The sequence below is a fragment of the Dama dama genome, chromosome 20, assembly GCF_033118175.1.
Source record: "Dama dama isolate Ldn47 chromosome 20, ASM3311817v1, whole genome shotgun sequence".
Classification (NCBI taxonomy): Eukaryota; Metazoa; Chordata; class Mammalia; order Artiodactyla; family Cervidae; genus Dama; species Dama dama.
In genome coordinates, this window is record NC_083700.1 from 51047269 (window position 1) to 51064096 (window position 16828).

The following is a 16828-nucleotide window of genomic DNA, read 5'->3' on the forward strand; positions in this document are numbered from 1 at the left end:
AGAAAATATTGAAAGGTCTAAAGAAAAAAAACAAAACAAAACCCTATAATCCCATCACCTAGAGATAACCACTATGCATTTCTGATGTGTCTAAGACTATATATATATATGTATATACATATATAAATTATATATAAAAACAAATTAGAATATATAGATATATATAAATTAGACTATATATAAATATAAATTAGAATATATAGATAAGTCCATATGCTCTTTTAGGAAAATAACAATGCATACTGTTTAATATATACATACTAACTTCTCGGTTAAAAATATAGTGTAATAGGTATGACTATGACTTTTATTCTGGCTGTTTCATGAAGGTATCACCACCATTTCAGCCTCTAGTTAATCATATTTTTTAAATGGTTGACAGCTTAAAGATATTTCAAAAAATTATCGTATTGATTATAAAAATAAGTCAAGAAAACTTTCTCTTTCTCTCTATAATACATATACACTTTGAATTTTCAGTTTAGATGATACTGGAATAGTGCCTGAATGTTACAAGAGTCCAAATTTTAAAATACATGAAGCTGATATACATAATTATACATAATTCCAACTTGAGGGTGATGAAACAAAATATTTCGCAGATTTAAATACTTAGTAAAGTAAAAATTTAGACATCCATTGCTATCACATGCATATTAAGAAATGTATAGATTCTTAAAGACACATAATTAATATTCACTGTTATTTTGTCTCAAATTTAACATCTTTCAAACCACAGATAATAAATATAAATTTTGAATATAGAACCAATAGAGAATCTTATGTAATCTGACACTCAAAGAAACCAGGTGTTATTTGTTAGAGGTTCTAAATATTTCTGAAGGCAGACAAATATATCTGTTTTAAAAGTTAAAAACTCATGGTGATCATTTTGTAATATACAGACATATTGAATCACTATGTTGTATACCTGGAACTAATACAGTATTACAGATTAATTATACTTCAATTTTAAAAAGTAAATAAAATAATAAATTAACAAAACAAAACAACCCTGCTTGTTGGCCCCACATTTTGCCACCCAGAGTCATTTAAAGAAACCCAGGCAGAATCGTGGCTCACTGAAACATTATTTACATTACAAAAGGGCCCTATATGCCAAAAAGAGGCCTGAACTCCATTAAAGGACAACTCCCTGTAAAAAAAAAAAAAAAAAAAAAAGTTAGAAACTCAAAAAGAACTATTATTTTGATTCCTATATCAAAACAAGAAGTGACCATCTTTGAAACAAGAAGGGACCATCTTTTTGGATTTTCATTGCTTAGATAGGACCTATAATATATAGTAGAATATTGGTAAAATGAATAACATTTGGGAGTTTATTCAATTTTTAGGTATCTAAAACTATAAAATTTCCTATAAATTATGTCATTAAAAAAATGAACATATAGTTGTCAAAAAATGTAAGTGAAAATTGTTTAATCATCTTAGAGCAGTCAAAATACAATATAAGTTAGTATCTTGGTGTTGGAAAGCAATCATTTTACCATTTGCATTTTAATCTTTTATAATTCATTTAAGTTGATGGTTAATCAAAAAACTGAGTTGTAATCAAAGTTGTTTTCAAACATTGTCATAATATCACTTTGAAGAGTCATATCAATGGTACCAGCCATCTGTAGAAAAGAAGAGAAAATATAAATGTTACTTTAAAAGTTTATGCTTTCATTGTATTACATCTATATAAGAAAATGATAATACAGTATTTGGAACACAGAAAATGAATGCACTTCATTTAACATAATGAGTTTGTATATAACTTCTAATTTCTGTTCAACTACTGATTTTTGTTAAAATATCACTCACATGGTAAATAAAAATTAAAACTTACAAGAACACAAAGAACAAGTATAATTTCTCTCTCCAAGTAAGAAAGTTCTCAGTGTTAATCTACACATGAACTAAGATTACATGGTTTGATGTATCTCTCTAACCAACACAGGAATAAACACACAAAATTATTTTCTGAATGAACTAGTATCTTACCCATGTGAGAGAACTATAATATGTAATGTTAAAGTCATGATTCTGCCAAATACTGTGTAACCTAAGGCAAATTGTCTAACCAAGTTTATTTTATATATAGATATTTATGAAGAGCAACCAGACTGAAAGTATAACATTCAGCACAGTTTTGCTCATTAAATGCTAAAAAACTAAATAAAATAAGCTGAAGTATAGGAAAAGCTAAACTAAGACAAAAGAAACAAATGTTTTCTTACTATACTCTGAAGACATCTCTAAATGTCCGTGAGACACAAGTTAGTTTTTGCCACATGTAAAATGACACCAACTAAAGTTCAAATTTTTTTTTTTTTTAAGACCAGTGAACAGTAACAGCTCACAGTAGTAGCACCAGTTTGTAACCAGTTGGTTCTGGATGAGAATCAGTGTTCTTTGATTATGTGGGAGATTTGGAATTATGACTTGGCTACCAAAAGGATATTATTTAATAAGAAGTTGTGTGATTCTTAAAAACTATGAAAATGCCTTTAAATATGATTTAGAGACAAGGGTAAATTCTTAGATCTTAACCCCAGCTATTTTCCTAGTGCCGGCTATTAGGATACCAAATGTCTAGCTCAAGCAAATAGTTCCTCAGAAGTTCTATTTTAACGCTCCAGTGAATGTTGGATATACTGTCCTGGTTTAAATATCACTGATACTCTTATCTATAAGTATCCAGACTTACCACAAAATTCCAAAAATATGTAATGAAACTTATTTTGTTTAAAAGTACTTTATTTTAGATTCTCTTCCATCTTGACTAAATCTGAATTTGTGGATATTGATTGATATCAAACTGGATACTGCCTGTACTAATTAACCTTAGATACCACAATTTAAATACTAAGGCTCTCTGCAGCTGACACTATAACCTGGATATTCCTTTTTCGGTGGTCCTAATATACACTTCAACCATTCAAACTTAAGATCAAAACTTGGGTCAAGGGAACTGGCAGAGGCTCTCCTAGGGAGCTAATGCCAGATGTCAAGTTATTGCTGCCATTTACAGTACCAATCTGGTCCAGAAGCTGCAGCATAAGAGTTTGGAGTGTTAAGAATGATAGTAGGTAGCTCCAAAGTCAAGTTTTTAATTGTCAAGCTGCTAGAGGTGACACTTCTAGTCACATTTCAGTGGGTTCCAGAAAAATGCTTGGGATTTTAGAAATACCAGATTACCTAGTTGGGTTGTTGGGTAGGAGGAAGCTTGCTGAGATAACACTTGTGGGTAGCTAAAGTCAGGCCCTTGTGAGTACCAAAAGGAAAAATTCCTAGGTCACTAGTGAAATACTTCTAGTAAAGTACTAATTAAATTTTAATAAAAAACTTCAAAAAATGTATAAAAATTTGCTAATTAATTAAAATTCAACAAAATGAAAAATTGACTTCCTTAGTTGCATTACCCATGTTTTAAGTCCTCAATAACATGTAGCTAGTTGTTATTATAGTTGATTGAGTTAAGCACATTCCTATAATTGTAGAAAGTTCTGTAACAAAGATCCCCAATCCCCAGGTCACAGACTGGTACCAGTCCATGGCCTCTTAGGAACTTGGCCACACAGCAGGATGTGAATGCCAGGCAAGCGAGTGAAGCCTCATTGATATTTACAGCTGCTTCCCACCGCTCACATTACCACTTGAGAGTGCAAATGACAGTGGCCGTAAGGTATGTTTGAGCTCGCTCACATCTCGACACATGTCACACCTCCACACACGTCACACCTCCCCACACCCTGGATCAAGTCAAGGCAGAATGTCCTGGACTGCCCAAAAAGCACTGAAAAGCCTGCTTCCATTTTCAACATCCTGTCATTGTGAAGCAGTGACAGCAACCAAAGTGAGATTATGGAGTAGACTGGACACAAGCAACACACTTCAGACGTCACTGTCTCCCATCCCCCGGGATGGGATCTAGTTGCAGGAAAACAAGCTCAGGGCTCTCATTGATTCTGCATCTTGGTGAGCTGTATAATTATTTCGTTATATATCACAGTATAATAATAAAGTACATAATAAGTGTAATGCACTTGAATCATCTTAGTAAGCAACTCACCCGAGTCTGTGGAAAAATTGTCTTCCACACAAAACTAGTCGCTGGTGCCAAAGATTGGCTACTGCTGCTCTAAAGTAAACTCCATCATATGTTACAACACTGGTCAATACAGTTTGTTTCTGTCTTCACGTTATAAATAAGCTGATAAAACTTGTGTTTTATTTCCTAGGAAATTCATTTGTATCATAAGCAATATTACATGTGTGCCTGTGTGCTCAGTTGCTTAGTAATGTCTCTTTGTGACCCCATGGACTACAGCCCACCAGACTCCTCTGTCCATGGAATTTTTCAGGCAAGAATACTGGAGTGGGTTGCAGTTTCCTTCTCCTGGGGATCTTCCAGACCCAGGCATCAAACCCTGTCTCCTGCATTGGCAGGTGGATTCTTTACCACTGAGCCATCTGGTAAGCCCAGTCAACACTACAGCAAAAGCCAATGACTTTTTTCTTCTGAAACTAGCATTTCTGTGTGACCTGTGAATTCACATGACCTTTCCAGGATTACGAAAATATCCAGCACTCAACAAGATAAAATTTATATCTGGCATCAATGATTACCAGGTAAGTAAAGAAGGAGAAAAACATTATCATAAAGGAGATTAATCAATCAATTGAAATCAACAAATGTCAGAATTAGCAGAGAACCCATTAAACAATTATGATAATTGTTCAAAAGTTTAATAGAGTTAACTAAAAACATTAAAAATACCCAAATCAAACTTCTTGATATGATGACTATAATGTCTGAGATGGGACAACTTCAAGTGGTCTAATGCAAAAGTAACTGGAATCACTAAAGATTCCAACTATACAACATTCTGGAAATGGCAAAACTATGGCAATAAAAAGAGTGGCTGCAAAGGTTCAGGAGGGAGGGGTGAACATAAGGAGAACAGGGAAGTTTCAGCAAAGGGAGAGTACCATAATGGTTGCCGTACCACAGTGGTTGATGTATGTCATTATATATTTGTCAAAACCCATAAATTACAACACCAAGAGTGAACCCTGATGCAAACTATGGACTTTGATAAACCAAGATTGACAATGGTGTGGCAATGTTAATTCATAGATCGTGTAACAGATGTCCCACACTAATGTGGGAGAGACCGTGTTGGTAGGGAAGGGGGAGGAACATGTAGGAACTCTACTGTCACTCAGTTTTGCTGTGAATCTAAAACACTTTAGAAGAAGTCCTTAAAGGAAAAGGAAAATCAAACCATTGGAAATCTAGATCTAAATGAATAAAAACACTGGAAATGGTAACTAGGTAAATACAAGTTTTTTAAAAATGTCATTTAAACTTTGAGAGATAATTTGACGGCTTAAACAATAGCCTAAAGGCTGGAAGGGAGGAAGTGGAACTATACTATTTTAAGGATATTATACTAAATGTGAAGTGGTGTAATGTAAGTTGAAAGAAGACTGTGACAGCTAAACTATCAATATATATGATAAACCATAAAGCAACCACTAAAGTAACAAAGAGTTACTTATAATAAGCCAATAAAGGGAAAAAAAAGGAATCATAAAAATACTTATTAATCTAAAAGAGTGCAGAGGAAAAAAGAATAGATGACACACATAAAAAATAAGATGAACTCAAATGTAACCATATCAATAATCATATTGAATGTAATTGGTTAAACATTCCTGTAAAAGGCAGAAATTGGATTTTTTTTTAAAGGCAAGACTACACTATATGTTGCAAGAAAATAATTTTAAATATGAAGCACAGATAAGTTAAAAGAATGGAAAAAATGTTTGCACCATGACAACACTAGTCTTAAAAAAGGTGAAAGTGTAACATTTCAGAGAAAATAATATTACTTGGAATAAAAAAAGTCATTTTATAATGAAAGGGGGTCAGTTAATCAAGAGGATATAACAGTCCTATATGTTTACGTACCGAAGAACAACTTCAAAATATAGGAAATAAAATTGATAGAACTGCAAGGGTAAAAAGCCAAGCCTATAATTATATCATCATAGGTACCAATGCCCTTTCTCCATATTTGATAGAACAAACAGGCAGAAAATCAGCAAGAAGTTAACAGACTTGAAAAAACATTATCAACCAACTTGTCCTGTTTAATGCCCTACCCAACAGAAGCAGAATGCACATTCTTCTAAGTGCATACAGAATATTTACCAAGGTAGATCATAATCTGGGCCATAAAACAAGTCTTATTATTAGTGAATTTAAAATAATTCAAGACATTGTGTGTTCTCTAACCACAATGGAATTCAATTAGAAATCACTACTTTTCTAGCTTTCACTAGCTAGAAAATTTCCAAATATTTGGAAAACTAAGTAACACACTTCTAAATAATCCACAGATAAAAGGAAGAATTCTACACTGTTTAAATATTGAAAAGTGAAAGTTGAAAGTGAAGTCGCACAGTCGTGTCTGACTCTTTGTGACCCCATGGACTGTAGCCTACCAGGCTTCTCCGTTGACGGGATTTTCTAGGCAAGAGTACTGGAGTGGATTGCCATTTCCTTGGACACCTTAAACAGAAGTTTTGTGGGTTTTTTTGTTTGTTTGTTTGTTTCCAGTTTCATCAAGGTATAACTGACATATAACTTGATGCAGAGTTGAACTAAATAAACACCAAGATGGCATATCTGTTGGCCAAAATTCACAGGTAGTTTATAGGTTTTTCAAGAATAATAACAATATGTGATTTTACCTTTGTGCCAGGCATTTTCAGATGTGCTTAATACAAGTAAATTCATTTCATCTTTTACCTTTATTATCCCTACTATATTATCCCTATTATTGTGCCATGAGGCACAAGGAGGTTAAATGAATAGCCCAGGCTCTAAGGTCTGCTTATTGGAAGAGCCAGGATTTGAACCCAAAGTTCAAACCCAAACCCAAAGGCTCGAGGATTGATACTCTATTATTATACTATGCTTCTGTCATTTGACTATGAAATTTTAATTTTACTCTCTGATTTTAGAATGAACTTGATCCTCACTAAAGTAGTAACTCCTCACACTAAAGAGGTAATTGTTACTGAAGAACCACCTAGAATACATCTTTGAACATGTAAAGACACTGCTCTGTTAAATCTTTCCTTTGTTAGATTCAGTAAACTAAAATTTACTTACTGCTTCTCTTCTCCTCCGCTCTTGCTCTTTCTCCCGTGCTAAATTCCGGTCTTTGAGAAGCCACAGTTTGCCTTTATCTTGAGCTTCCTCTGACTGCTGATGTTCTTTCTGCTCTTCTCTAAGACACTTGTTTTGCATTTTATTTGGAAAAGATTCTAGAGTGAAGCCATGGTCCCTTAAGAAACAGGAAAGTGAAAAGTAGGTTTCAAGCTCCTTAAAACCTTTTATTATGAAGATACATTGTTAAATGACAAATATAAAGCAGTGTTCTAGATGTCCTTCTTTATGTTATGACATTATTTTTTAATATTTCTGATGTCAAATTTTACATAGGGCAATATATGTTAACAAAGAGAAGGTTTTGGAAAATTATGACCAAAGTTTACCATTATCTTCTTATACATAGAATGGAAACAATATTAAGACATTTCTGGAAAATAATGATACCATCATAATTCAGTAATATTAGTATTTTTAATAGCTTCTTTAATCACTTGATTATTTATATCCCCTTTAAAATAGGTATTACTACTTAATTTTTTAAAAATTAGTAAAAATTCACTTTTTTAAATATAATTTGCTCTGTGGTCTATTAAATAGCTGAATATAGTCACTTACAAAAAAGAAATTTAATATATTTAAAATACACAAATAACAACTATATATATATATATATATATATTTAAAATACATGTCCATATCTCCCCAAATCTCCACTAATCCAATAAATTACAGACCTCTGATTTTCTTGAAATACTTTTGGTTCCTTTGTATTCTGTTCCAGATGTTTCTGTATTAGTTCCTGTGTTCGAGCTCTTACTTCCTTTTCTATTGCTGCTTTTCTAAACTGGTTGAAGAGCTCATCTGATGATTTCAGTACACCTGATGTTTTCACTGGTTTGCCTAAACTTTTCCAAGAATCTGCATTCTTGATCTTTATATCCTAAAACAAATATTTGATTCAGTATACATCTAAAGATGTCAACTATTTGGAAGAAAAACATTATTTTTGATATAGATAAAAAATAAAGATTCCAAAGGCTTTAGGTAATTTTACTAAAGTTAAAGGTTACTAAAGTAGAAAAAAAAAACAGGATAATAAATTAACTAAATTCAATTTATTCATCTAAGACCAAATTAAAACAGCATGCTTGACAGTTAATTTAATATGAAACATATGTTAAGGGTATGATAATCTATAAAGAATATAAAAATTACCTGGTCACTGTAATCAAGACATTTATGAACAACAAGGTCCTACTGTATAGCACACAGACAACTATAATCAATATTCCATGACCATAATGGAAAATGTGTGTGTGTATGTATTATATATATATATATGTATATATGAATCACTTTGCAGTAATTAACACTATAAATCAACTATATTTCAATACAAAATTAAGTTACAAATCTTAAAAAAAAATTATAATTCTATGCAAAAATTAATGCAAGTATACAAGTGATTAATCAGAGGCAAAGTAAGATGATGGCAAAAAGAATGTAAGAAGTAAGAATGGTACAGTATTTGTTGAAAACCCTCTGACATAGCTTTGTTTTCCTCTCTTTGGTATGAAGAAAAGAATTAACTGCTTGTGATCGCTCTTCTTAATGGAGACAGGCCAAGGTAAAGGTCAGTGGCTGACCAACAGAAATGTATGTAGTTGAAAATCTTCCAGTACCGCATTTTTTTTTTTAAAGTAAACTTTTAATAATGTATTTTATTAAAGGAGTCAAAACATCCTTCCTTACCCCTAACACACACACACAAACCTTCACCATTGGTCACCCAGTTGTATTTATGAAGTCTTTCTTATATGTTGCCAATAAAACCTGTTTTTGTTCCTACCCATGGAATGGACTAAATACTAGTTTCACACTTCACTTTTCTATTGAGTCAGGTAAAGAATATTTGCCTTCAGATAGAGACATAAAACAGAACAGGTAATACATGGTAGTATACTTAATGGGAAATAGAGGGAGGATGGAACCCTGGTCTCTGGCTTTGTCCTTAAAATGTCTATTTAACTGCAATACAATTCTGGCAGACCCTAAGACAGGAAAGTTCATATTTGGGTTTGGAGTAGTGGGACAGTTTCTCAGATATTACAGAGAAGAATAAGAAGATTTTGAGGTGAGAATGGAAAGCATTCCTCACTGAAGGAAGAACATAGGCATATGCTTAAGACTGAAAAGCTAAATTGGAGTCACAATGTAAAGGTGCTTAGTCTTCGTTTTGAAGTCGAGGCTAGAAACTATTGAAGGTTTTGTATATAATAATTATATGATCAGAGCAATACATCAAGAAGTACAGTTAAAAGAAAAGAATGTTAAAAGCAGAATGGGGACTTCCCTGTGGTACAGTGGATAAGAATTCGCCTGCTAGTGCAGGGGACATAGGTTCAATCCCTGGTCTGTGAAGATTCCACATGCCACGGAGCAACTAAAGCCGTGTACCACAACTACCATGCCCATGTTCTAGGGCCTGCATGCCATAACTACAGAGCCTGCATGCTGGAACTACTGAAGCCCATGTGCCTAGAGTCTGTACTTCACAACAAGAGAAGACAATGCAATGAGAAGCCTGGGCACTGTGATGAAGACCCAGTGCAACCAAAAATAAATAAATAAAAATAGATTAGAACAAGGAGGGTTTCAAGTTAGTCTGCAGTTATAAATAATACAAAGAGCTTACATTGAAGGCAATAAGGCCTGGTCTATGAAGTGCAAGTGGAAAAGGAAACATCTTGAAAATAAAATTAGCAATTCCTTGACTTCAGGAGACTGAGAAATCCAAAAGGATTAAAACTCACAGGATGCCAGGTCTAGAAGTATATATTTGAGTCATCTGCAGAGAGACCATAATGGAAATCACCACAGTGGATATTCAGAGAGAGAAGTAGTAGAAGACCCTGATTTCCTCACACCATCAAGACTTTGGGAGGGATGCAGCAATTTCAGACATCATTGGTTCTTCTGATAGGGCTTTACAGGGATGGGGCAATAGCTAGATCTGAGGTAGAATTAAGGTACTGCTTTTCAGTTGAGGGTGACTCCTTTGCCCAGGGAGGACACATGGTGACGTCAGTCAAGTTTCTGGTTGCCACACAGTGGTGAAGACAAGGGTGTTACTAGCAGCTAGTGGGTAGAGCTGAGGGTCCCTGTGAAGCATCCCACAATGTATAGACCCTACTCTCAATGAAAACTTATCCAGTCCAAAATGTCAATAGGAAATGATAGAAGGAAGGAAGGGAGAGGAAAAAGTGGGGATATGTGAATATCTCATTCATGGTCAGTTTCTGACAGTTTTGAGAGTCACTTTGACTTTAAGGAGATCAAACCAGCTCTCCTAAAGGAAATCAACCCTGACTATGCTAAAGCTGAAATTCCAATACTTTGGTCATCTGATGCGAAGAGCCGACTCATTGGAAAAGACCCTGATGCTGGGAAAGACTGAAGGCAAAAGATGAAAGGGCGGCAGAGGATGAGATCGTTAGATAACATCACTAACTCAGTGGACGTGAATTTGAGTAAAATCCGGGACATAGTGGACAGGGGAACCTTGTGTGCCGCAGGCCATGGGATCGCAAAGAATCGGACACAACTTAGTGACTGAAAAACAACAACTATATTCAAATGTCTAGAATAGTACCTGATGTATCTAATGTATCCCAAACATCTAGAATACTTGTTGAAAGACTGATCAATGTGTGGTCTGAGATTAAGTGCACAGAAGACTCCATGAGGAAATCACCTACAACAGATTGTAAAAGCTAGTTTTATAACATGTTTAAAAATAAGGATAGCTGGCAAATACCAGCATTCAAGAATTTAAAATTAAATACAAATATGAGGACTGATGGTAGAGGGTGGGGAAAGGTGTTGCTCACAGTTTAACTTCTGTTTTTTAACAAATAAGCAAAAGTTAAGTCTTAGAGATCCAAAATTCATTCAAATTAGCACTTAAAATACCTCTGTGCCATTTCTGTATTCAATTGTAAATTTCTTCAAAATCTGTGAGAAAAAAATAACGTTATTCTTACCTTCTGCACTGGAACTCGACCCTGATACTCTGATTCTAACATCACTGTGTCATTATCGCTGGACTGAGGCATCACAGTTAGGCCGTTCAGAAGTTGTTCAGAATCATCTAGATGCACACATTTTAAGAACAGTACAGTCAAGTTAATATATTTCATCTTGATTCTCCACAGTTTGACATTTTCCCCCCTTTCTATGTTAGAAACTATGAAAACAAAATAACCAGTATTTTTATGCTTCTTAATTTTGGGGTATCGTTAGTTGGAGAATTGTAACACTGTAAAATAAACATTTTTCACTTGAAATTTTACCTCCCTATATTTTTTCCTTTTTTTTTTGGCTGGGGAGGCAGTCAACATAAAGTATAGATGACATTTTTGGATGGTTTGCCTTGGAAATGAACTGAAACATCTGTTATTTTTGATACAGACTCAAGTACTGCATTTCAGACTCTTTTGTTGACTATGAGGGCTACTCCATTTCTTCTAAGGGATTCTTGCCCACAGTAGTAGCTATAATGGTCATCTGAATTAAATTCGCCTATTCCTGTCCATTTTTGTTCACTGATTCCTAAGATGTCGATGTTCACTCTTGCCATCTCCTGCTTGACCACATCCAATTTACCTTGATTCATGGACCTAACATTTCAGGTTCATGTGATATATTGTTCTTTACAGCACTGGACTTTACTTTCACCACCAGACACATCCACAACTGAGTGTCATTTCTGCTTTGGCCCAGCTGCTACATTCTTTCTGGAGCTATTAATAATTGGCCTCTGCTCTTCCCTAGTAGCATATTGACCTGGGGGGCTCATCTTCTGGTGTCATATCATTTTTCCTTTTCGTACTGTTCATGGGGTTTTCATGGCAAGAAAACTGGAGTGGGTTGCCATTTCCTCCTCCAGTGGACCACAATTTGTCAGAACTCTTCACTATGACCCGTCCGTCTTAGGTGGCCCTGCACGGCATGGTTCATAGTTTCATTGAGTTACACAAGCCCCTTCGCCACGACAAGGCTGTGATCCATGAAGGGGTTTACATGCCATAATAAGTGGAAGATGATCAATGTATGGCATACCTGAGTAAGTAGGAAGACTGCTGCAAGCCTATTGCTGAAAGCTGAGGGTAGAGGGGATCCTACTTTAGTAAGCCTGTGCTTCAGAATCTGGCTAGAAAAGCCTGGAGCAAAGTAAAATGATAAAGGCTTAAGGATGTAACTTCAGAGTACTATCAGTATATACAGCAGGCAGATAAAAGTAGGTCTCTGTAAAGAACATTCAGAGATGTAATGATCAAGAGAACAGTGTCACAGAAACCAAGTATATTAAGGATCTGACTGAAAAACAACTTCATAGGAATGCCCTCTGGCACCTTAAAACACTACAAAGCTCATCCTTCATCAGACATCTGTTATTCATCTGTGTTCCAGGTCTGTCAACCTGGACCCATATCCAGTCCTGGGTTATGGACTGAGCCCCAAAGTGTATACACCTTTAGTTATTAAAACTTGGCATATATTCATCTTTAGTACACCTGCTCACTCAACCTTTGTGCTTTCTTTCAACTTTTCCCTTTTTCTATCACTTAATTTTTTTGTACTACTTTAATAGCTTAGTTTTTAGCCTTCTTCTCTGGTCTCTATTCCCCATCCCTCCAACTGACCTACACAATACTGGCAGATTAACTGCACTTAAGCACACACTTTGTTCCAGAAATCTTCATTGGCTCTCCACTAACTATACCATTACAATTAAGTCCAAGATCTCTAGAAATTAAGGTTATTTATGACCTGAACCTGATCTATTGGCCAAAAAGTTCCTTTGGTTTTTAAATAAAAGTAGAAGACACATTTTTCATTTTCACCAAGAACTACTGAACAACATATTCACCATTTTGTTCTACTACCTTCTACCATTTTTCAGGTAATTTCATAATTTCATCTTCCCCAAACTTTTTATCTTTTTGAACAATGAACTGTTCCAGGTGACTTTTACAGTCTTCCAGGGAATTGAAATTTTTTCCATTAAGAGAATTTTGTAAAGATCAAAATAAATTGAAGATTACACCTTTTCTGGGGTTCCCAGGTGGCACAATGGTAAAGAATTCCTGTCAATACAGGAGATGCAAGAGATGAGGGTTTGATCCCTCGGTCAGGAATATCCCCCTGGAGTAGGAAATGGCAACCCACTCCAGTATTCTTGCCTGGAAAACTTCATGGACAGAGAAGCCTGGCAGTCTACAGTCCATCATATTGCAAAGAGTCAGACATAACTAGGCACACACATATGCATCTGTATGCTATCTGTTAGTTAATTCCAGACACTTTATGTCAAGTGCTGTTTTCAGCTGGTCTAACTGGAAGCAGTACTCCTTGGAATTAATCATTTGGTTTTCTGGAAGGAGCTCATAATAGAGGACTCCCTTCCAATCCCTCCACATATACAACATCTTTGGATGAAGACCGGTCTTTGGAATGGTGGGGAGACCACCTGCAATGCAGGAGACCAGGTTAATCCCTGCACTAGTTCCATCTCTAGGTCAGGAAGATCCTCTCGAGAAGGATATGGCAACCCACTCCAGTAGCCCGGCCTGGAAAATCTCATGGACAGAGGAGCCTGGTGGGCTACTGTCCGTGGAGATGCAAAAGAGTCAGACACAACTTAGTGACTAAACAACAACAAATACAGAAATATTCATCTTTCAAAGAGATCAGGTAATTTCTGCCTCCTTCACCTCCTTAAATTTTACTTTCATTTCTTTTAGGGCAAATTATTTTTACTTTATATACCAAAGTTGAGCACAATAAAGGACAGAAATGGTATGGACCTAACAGAAGCAGAAGATATTAAGGAGAGGTGGCAAGAATACACAGAAGAATTATACAAAAAAGATCTTCATGACCCAGATAACCATGATGGTGTGATCACTCACCTAGAGCCAGACATCCTGGAATGTGAAGTCAAATGGGCCTTAGGAAGCATCACTATGAACAAAGCTAGTGGAGGTGGAATGGAATTCCAGTGGAGCTATTTCAAATCCTAAAAGATGATGCTGTGAAACTGCTGCACTCAATATGCCAGCAAATTTGGAAAATTCACAGGACTGGCCACAAGGTCAGTTTTCATTCCAATCCCAAAGAAAAGCAATGCCAAAGAATGTTCAAATTACTGCACAATTGCCCTTATCTCACACGCCAGCAAAGTAATGCTCAAAATTCTCCAAGCCAGGCTTCAACAGTACGTGAACTGAGAACTTCCAGATGTTCAAGCTAGATTTAGAAAAGGTTAGAAGGAACCAGAGATCAAACTGCCAACATCCGCTGAAACACTGAAAAAACAAGAGAGTTCCAGAAAAACATCTACTTTTGCTTTATTGACCATGCCAAAGCCTTTGACTGTGTGGATCACAACAAACCGGAAAATTCCCGTCCACATGTCCTGCCTCCTGAGAAATCTGTATGCAGGTCAAGAAGCAACAGTTAGAACTGGACATGGAACAACAGACTGGTTCCAAATTGGGAAAGGAGTATGTCAAGGCTGTATGTTGTCACCCTGTTTATTTAACTTATATGCAGAGTACATCATGAGAAATGCTGGGCTGGATGAAGCACAAGCTGGAATCAAGACTGCTGGGGGAAATGTCAATAACCTCAGATATGCAGATGACACTACCCTTATGGCAGAAAGTGAAGAAGAACTAAAGAGTCTCTTGATGAAAGTGAAAGAGGAGAGTGAAAAAGTTGGCTTAAAGCTCAACATTCAGAAAACTAAGATCATGGCATCCAGTCCCATCACTTCATGGCAAACAGATGGGGAAACAATGGAAACAGTGACCGATTTTCTTTTCTTGGGCTCCAAAACCACTGTAAATGGTGACTGCAGCCATGAAATTAAGACACTTGCTCCTTGGAAGAAAAGGTATGGCCAACCTAGACAGCATATTAAAAAGCAGAGACATTACTTTGCCAACAAAGGTCCATCAAGTCAAAGCTGTGGTTTTTCCAGTACTCATGTATGGATGTGAGAGTTGGACTATAAAGAAAGCTGAGCACTGAAGAATTGATGCTTTTGAACTGTGATGCTGGAGAAGACTCTTGAGAGTCCCTTGGACAGCAAGGAGATCCACCCAGTCCATCCTAAAGGAAATCAGTCCTGAATATTCACTGGAAGGACTGATGCTGAAGCTGAAACTCCAATACTTTGGCCACTTGATGCGAAGAACCAACTCATTTGAAAAGACCCTGATGCTGGGAAAGATTGAAGGCAGGAGGAGAAAGGGACAGCAGAGGATTAGATGGTTGGATGGCATCATGGACTTGATGGACATGAGTTTGAGTGAGCTCCAGGAGTTGGTGATGGACAGGGAAGCCTGTCGTGCTGCAGTCCATGGGGTCGCAAAGAGTCGGACATGACTGAGCGACTGAACTGAACAATCATATAAAAGCAGAAATTGAAGAAAATACAAGAAAATACAACTGATCCAATTGAAGACTTAGTCAAAGCTGGATATTTCATAGATAGGATGTTAAAATAGGAACAAAAGACTGTTAAATATAAATGTATACTCACACGCCCACAGCCACACACATATATATATTTGGCTGCACCAGGTCTTAGTTGTAGCACGCCGGATCTTTAGTTGTAGCATGTGGGATCTAGTTCCCCGACCAGGGATTGAACCCAGGCCCCTGCATTGGGAGTGTGAAGTCTCAGCCACAGGACCACCAGGAAAGTCTCCAAAGACCATTTAGACTGCATTCTTTCCATTACTTTTCAGTGTCTATTCTTCTTCAAAGCTATCCCCACCATTCTCCTATGAATTTGCTATAATGAAAACAACTTTTCCCTATCCAACTGACATTCAGACACATTCAAATCTCTCACATTTCAAAGTCCAAAACAAAACAATCTCTCTTCTAGTCTTACAAAAACAAACACCTGTCTTCCTGGTTAAAGCCATAGCCATCCTCCCATTCTCTTCACCAGCAAACTTCCAAGTGGACTGGTTTATGTTCAGATTCCATTACTCTCAATTTACAAGAATCTGCCTCTGCTCCATCACAATGGCCACAAAAGAAGCTTTTGTAAAAGCAAAAAAAAAAAAAAAACAAAAAAAAAAACACCCGCAAAAACAAAAAACCCAGAGTATCACATTGCCAATTATAACCTTCTCTCCTCATTCCTCACAGTACTTTAATGCTTTGTACAAGGACGTGATACTTGTGATGATTTCCTCCTAAAAACGTATCTGCCGGGTTTCTATTATACCATTTTTCCTTTTCCTCTAGGTTTTGATTACCTCTTGTTTTAACATTCATTTTTTTCTACTTTTACTGAGGGAGTCTGGTTAACTAGAATTTGTTCTTGACCTTTCTCTTCCTGCTTTGTATCTTTTCCTTCGTTCTTACGGCTTCAAACAGCTTCTATATATTCCTAAATATAGTTCCTGTTATACCCTGTTAGTTCCAGAAACCTATTTCTAGTTATATATTTCCAATTAGATATTCTGCAATATCTTAAATGTGGTGGTGCTAGTGTTAAAGAACTTGCCTGCCAATACAAGAGACTTAAAAAGAAGTGGGTTCGATCCC

The 16828-nt window shown here is 36.0% G+C and overlaps 1 protein-coding gene across 1 annotated transcript in view; it reads right to left on the bottom strand.

Moving 5' to 3' along the window:
• Positions 1–1553: 1553 nt before the first annotated feature.
• BRDT (bromodomain testis associated) overlaps positions 1554–16828 on the bottom strand; it is a 40925-nt gene continuing 25650 nt past the window's right edge. The window contains exons 14-17 of the mRNA XM_061168447.1: positions 11239–11345; positions 7930–8135; positions 7193–7367; positions 1554–1637 (exon numbers count right to left, since the gene is read on the bottom strand). Of these exons, the coding sequence (XP_061024430.1) occupies positions 1554–1637; positions 7193–7367; positions 7930–8135; positions 11239–11345 (572 nt within the window). The remainder of the gene's footprint in view (positions 1638–7192; positions 7368–7929; positions 8136–11238; positions 11346–16828) is intronic.